The following is a 6,000-nucleotide window of genomic DNA, read 5'->3' as shown; positions in this document are numbered from 1 at the left end:
TCAAGCAACGAGTCTCAGTTCCGCACAACTGCGCTTAAACACAATGAAGTTCTTATAAACTGAACAGTTCAGCGAGAAAAAGGTTTCTCTCGGTAGGGTAATTTAGTTTAATCTGTTGTATTATGCAAATCCAGTAGTGCCGCTATCTTTTTAATATCTTCTGTAAGGTTTTATTTAAAGTCTAGACATGCTCTACAGAGAGTGTAAAACGCGTGGATCTGAAACTGCATTTTAAAACAAGAAGGTTTTAGCAACAGAGTAATTCTGGATGCAAATCTGACTCATGGTTTCTCGGAACCTGGACAACAGCCAGCCCAAGATCCATGGCATAAGCTGTCAGTCAGCCGCAGAGCAGCCTGCGTGGGAACCACGTGGCCAGCCCTGTACGGGCTCCTGCTCCTTGCACCCAGGCACCCACCAGCAGTGCGCAGAGCAACAGAACCAGCACCCCTCGCCCTCCGCTTGCTTTTTGAAAGTTTTTCTTACTTGAGGCCATTCAAATACAAATCTGTGTGAAGACATGGTGGGAAACGCAAACAGTGCGTACTAGCAGGTCACGTTGTCTTTATCTCAGTCCAATATTTTTTTCTGCCTACTACTATGTAACTTCATACTTTTTTTAATATGCCTGAGAGAATATATACAGAATATGGCAAAGACTTGTTGCAAAGCGTACATACGTCAAAGAGCCACGGATCAGGGAGCAGCGGGGCGCCCTCAGGTACTGCCAGGCAAGACCTCACCAGCCAGGTCCCACCATCCCAGCCAGAAGCAGGGCAGGATGGGGGACACCAGGGGCAGCTGGGGCCACCACATCTGTCCACTGTTCACAGTTGGGACCAGCTGGGGCCATGGCTGGGCACAGGCCACTGAACTATCCTCAGTCCACAGGCTGGTAGGGGTCGAGCAATTCTGTAACTCATATTTGCCTAATGCTTCCCCTCAGCCGGGTATGATCAGCATTGCCATCCTGAATTCTCCAGGACCATTTTTCCCCTGCCGTGCTTTAGCACACGCATTTCTGAATTAACAGCTGAGCCATATTGCTTGCTCTTGCAATGACGTTGTCTTTCTAGGTTTTTTTCTGTAAGCTCCAGCTTCTAGAATGGCAGGGTTGTAGGAAATTCTGATGTTCATTCGTTCCTTAGAAGTTTTACACTTCATATTTTCAAAGCAAGCTTTGGGAGTATAAACTGTAGAGGCTCAAATAAAGAAAAGCTAAATAAATGTATAGTTTAAAAGAAGTAATTCCTCTATATGATTTTCCTGCAGGGGTAACTACAGTCTGACAATGCACAAATTAATTCACACTGACTTTCAAGTCCGCTTGGGTCTGGAAGAAATACAGCATTTTCAAGCCGAAGAGCCCCCCCAAGCCAACAGATGTTGCCAGCTGCCGCATGGAGAGCCTGGGGTGCCTCCACATCTGGCCTTCAGCCAGGCAGGGCAGGGCAGGGCAGGCTCCCCCTGTGGCTTTCTGGGAGGCTCAGCTCCTCTCCAGAGTGCACGCGTACTTGAGAACCACATAGGGCCCTCCAAAGCTGGGCTGGTCCCATCAAGCATTCACGACACGCTGTGCTCTGGGATGGCTGGAGGGCTTCTGAGCTCAAGCCTGGAGCCAGACAAATGTGTGGAGCTGCTCCACATCCTACAGGGCCGGCGGGAGCCTGAGGTCACGAGCTCACTGGGGTTGAGCTGAGAGCACACAGCCACCCTGGGGTCCCCCACTGTCCTCCTCCTCTTACTCTAGTCAGCCCAGCCCCATGCCCTCTCACACAGAGCAACTGATTAACTTCTGATTGACACTCTGGACAAAGTTTGGGATGGGACCTGCACAGTTCCTGTGGAGTTACTCAGTTGCTGCAGGATCAGCTCCATGACATCTGCCTTATGTCATGATGTAAACAATGATGGCAAGGTCTGGAGACACCATCTTCAAGCAGAGGCACTGGCGTACTGGCAGGCTCTCAGAGCAGAATGCGCAGATGGTCCTCTAATCCCCTGAATTATGAGTACCTGAACAAGCAAATACCATTTTGGACCCATGTGGATCCACCTGGTTTTAAACGTTTAATTTTTTATTTTTTTTTTTTTTTGTGAACGTCGCAGAATTGCTTTGTTTTTAGTGCACGGCTCTTACAGGCACCGCTTATTCCTAAAGGCACACGGCAAGGACGGCGCTCGCTACGATCTGTCCCCCTTCGGGGCTGGTTTCGAAGTTGGGTGCCGGCGGTTGGCTCCGAAGACGTGACCCCGGGGGCGCGGCGGCGCTACGGGAAGTCAGCCGGGCGCCCGCTTCCCCTAACGCCCCCTCTCTCCTTCCTCCTCTCCCGGTGCTTTCCAGCCGCAGAGCGACTTCAGGGCACCGGGGTGTGCGCGGAGGCGGGGAGGACACGGACGCGGCCACCGGCACCCGGCGGGGAGGACGGCGCGGGGCCGGGGCGCGCGTGCGGGCACGCGGTGTTTACGGTTGAATGAGGGGCGCGGCCAAGGAGCGCTGCGTCAGAGCGGGGTGGGGGCGGGCGGCGGGCAGGGGGCGGTGACAGGGCCGGGGCGGCGGCGAGGCGCGGGCGGGCGCGCTGCCCCGCGGCACCTAAGGGGCGGCTGCCCGCGTACTCCCCGGTAATGGGGGTCGGGCTCTGGGCGAGATCCCGCGGGCGGCGCTGACCTGAGCGGCACCCGCCGCTCTCCTCCCCCGAAGCCCCGCAGGGAGGAGGCCGACCAGCGGCGGCGGCCGGCGCCCGCGGGCGGGCGGCGCGGGGCTCGGCTCGGCGCGGCGGGCCGCGGCGCGCGGGGCTCAGGACCCGGAAGCAGAAGCGGGGCCGGGAGGCGGCTGGATGGGAAGGAGCGGCGGCGGCGGCGGGCGGCGATGGGGGAGCAGCAGAGCTCGCTGAGCACCCCGCGGGCGGCCGCCGCCGCCGCGCCGCCGAGCCCGGCCGGGGACCCGCGGGAGCCCGGCCCGGACGAACCGCCTCCGCCGCCAGAGGCGGCCCCGGGCGGCGGGGCGACCGGGCAGGGGCGAAGCGGGGAACCGCCGCCCGCCGCCAACCCTGAGCGGCGAGGGGCCGAAGGAGAGGAGGAGGAGGCGGCAGCCGGGCCGCAGCAGCCGGCGGCGGCAGGGGAGCCGACGGCCCTGGCGGAGGAGGGGCCGGAGGAGGGCAACGGCCGCCGCCGCCCCCCCCGGCGGCACGTGTACTGCACCGTCTACTGCGTGGAGAACGACCGGCCGGCGGCGGCCCCCACCTCCCCCGGCGGCGGCGGCGGCCCGGGCGTGGGGCAGCCCCCGGCGCGGCGCGGGGTGGCGGCGGGCGGCGACCCGCTGTCGGCGGGCGGCAGCATCGAGGTGGTGGACTTGTACCTGCTGCCCGAGCCCTTCTCCGGGCTGATCGCGGGGGAGTTCGGGCCGCTGCTGGTGCTGAGCTGCCGGGTGTGCCTGGAGGAGAAGCCCATCAAGCCCCTGTCCTGCTGCAAAAAGGCGGTGTGCGAGGAGTGCCTCAAGCGGTACCTCAGCTCCCAGGTACGGCCCGGCGGGCGCTGTTTGGGGGGGGGGGGGGGGGGGGGAACTGGGCCGGTGACCGGTGCGGTCGCAGCTCCGTCCCGGCCCTCCATGATGTCGCGGGCCTGAGCATCGCAGCCGGGTCGGTCTCGGCGGCGTGGTTGAGCTCCGGTGGGGTGGAGTGGGGTAGGAAACCTGTCCCATCCCGTACGGAACGCGTTTGGCAGCCGCCTGCGTGTCAGCGGCTAATTTAATGACCGTTTGTTCCCGAAAGTGTCCGTCTGCGCGTTGTTACGCAGCCTGGCGGGTTGTTCACTTGTTTGTTTTCAAGTTCTTGCCCTTCTTTTAAAGGAATTTCTCTTTGGATGCTCAAAGTCTTGCTGTTACATGGCTGGCACCAGCTTCCTTTAAAGAGAAGTGCAAAGAATGATGAGGAACAGAGTTTGGGAGCGTGAGTGGCTGCCGCTGAGTGAGGGCCTGGGGGTTTTGGCTGCTGTCCCGCGGCCCCTCGCACCGCTCGGCACTTGTGCCGGTGGGTGTTTGGCGTGCCCCTTGACCTGCTACTCTGGGAATACATCCCGTTTGGTATTACGCCAGTTATGTAAGATTAAAGTAGTGGGGGGTCTGTGTGACTGTGAAGAATCCCTGTTACAACAGTAGACAAAAACTTTGGGGGAAAGAAACCTAAACACAACAACTCTTCCATCCTGGGTAGATAGCTGCTCATTCTGGGCAGATAGCTACTCAGGTACAGGCTGCTTGTGTCTTCATCGCTGTTTTGTCAGTCAGAACTGCTGTTTCAAACTGAAACCAGAAGCTTGAAAGCAAAGCTCTGTCTTCGCTACTGTTTTTTGGTAGCTAGTTTAGCATCACAAAATACTTGTTCATTGTTTCTGCCCCTAGTGTAGGCCTGCCCTAAAGCCAAAGAGCAATGGGAGAAGTACGGGTATGTGGGAAAACCAAACCCAAATAAACTCTTTGCTTACCACCTTTATGTTTTTATTCAACAGAAACTTTTGGGACGTGCTCAGTGGAGATGTGCTGGTGTGGTGGTAGAATGGATTCTTACACCTGTTGGGTCGGGGAGCTGTGCTGGGGCAGTCTGTGTTCCCGCTGAGTTGTGTGTGTAGGGACAGGATGGACGGCTACAGCTACCACCATGCACTATAAATAGTTGTTGGGCTGTTCTGACCAGGGAACATTGCACTGCTTGGAAATTGCACGTGCTGGCTGAAGTGAAGTATGTGCCCCTCTCCAGGCATTGGTAGTCTACATAGCATTTACTACTACTGGTAGCGTTTGTTCTGGCTTATAGTAAACTCACTAGTGTTTTTATGGACCACCTTCATTATGTTTAGTTAACAGGGAAGGGCTTAATGTGGGAACTGATGGATGGGAGAAGCAGAGTTGTGTTTTGTATGTCTCCTCTAATGCTGAAAGTCAGGAACACTTAATAAGCTTTATTGGGACTTTGTGCACAGAGCCCAGAATGGTTTGGTTTGTAGTGGAGTGGTGGACTGGAAACTCCCAGTGAGTTTTTAGCATATACCGCCAGTGCACGTTTGTGCCACTTTTGTATTTGCCACTGAGGTCATGTGTCTGAATATTGTTTTGCTTTGAAGCTGGAAATTGCAAAGTGGTGTGATGTCAGGGTGGTCTTCTCTAGCTTCTGCAGGTGCCTGCAGCTTACAGTGTTCTAATAGAAGTTATGTGAACTGGTAGCTAAAACCACACCAAAGAACTCTTCTGCCTGGTTTAGGCTGTACTCTTGGAGGATGATCCAGCAGCTTGGTGGCTGAAACAGCTGGCTGCACGGGAACCAGGTATATGCCCCCTGAAGTGGGTTTAGCATTGACCATCTATTTGACATGTATGCAGGGATGCCCTCTTCAAGGAAGCTGCTGCTATTGCTGAGCACTCTGCAAAGCTTATCCCAACAGCTATTAAAAAGTCTGCTTGGCAGATAGCCATACGGGTACTTACTCCTGTGCGTAAAAGATGGGGCAGGGATACAGATGCAGAGGAGGGTATGTATGCAGCAAAGATACTGATCTTGAGGAGGGAGATTCACAGATTACTTCTGTGGGCATGTTGTTACAGATGCTGTTATGACCAGGCAGATTTGTAGTTGTTTGATAATTTTTTTGGGGGGAAAAAGGAAACAAAATACCCTCAAGTAACAGTCCAATGTATTCTTCCCCTATCTTCCTTTTTTGAAAAGAACAAGAAAGTGATATTTCTTTGAGAAGAACAAGAATTGATGTATCTTTCCTTTTGCTGTGGAAGGACCCTGTGACTCATCCTGAGGAGGGAGGAAAGGCTTCTCTGTGTCAGTTATATTAGAGGAGTTTCTGGGAAGGATGAGTGGAAAGGCAATATAGGATAGAAATAAAGTCGCCTTTCATCTTTGAGACTTAGCACTTCCTGTAGAAAAGAAAATTTACCAAAAGTTCAAAAGGAGTAAATGTTGAAAAGCTGTTTCTGTTTGAAAATTTCAACAGATT

General features: G+C 55.1%; 1 protein-coding gene across 1 annotated transcript in view; it reads left to right on the top strand.

Moving 5' to 3' along the window:
- Positions 1-2,869: 2,869 nt before the first annotated feature.
- Positions 2,870-6,000, top strand: part of RNF217 (ring finger protein 217) — a gene marked incomplete at its 5' end in the record, with an annotated part of 59,106 nt that continues 55,975 nt past the window's right edge. The window contains one exon of the mRNA XM_082481637.1: positions 2,870-3,517. Coding sequence (XP_082337763.1) covers positions 2,870-3,517 — 648 coding nt within the window. The remainder of the gene's footprint in view (positions 3,518-6,000) is intronic.

The sequence above is a fragment of the Vanellus vanellus genome (genome assembly GCF_965231255.1).
Source record: "Vanellus vanellus genome assembly, chromosome: 3".
NCBI lineage: Eukaryota > Metazoa > Chordata > Aves > Charadriiformes > Charadriidae > Vanellus > Vanellus vanellus.
This window is presented reverse-complemented; position numbering and strand designations above follow the sequence as displayed.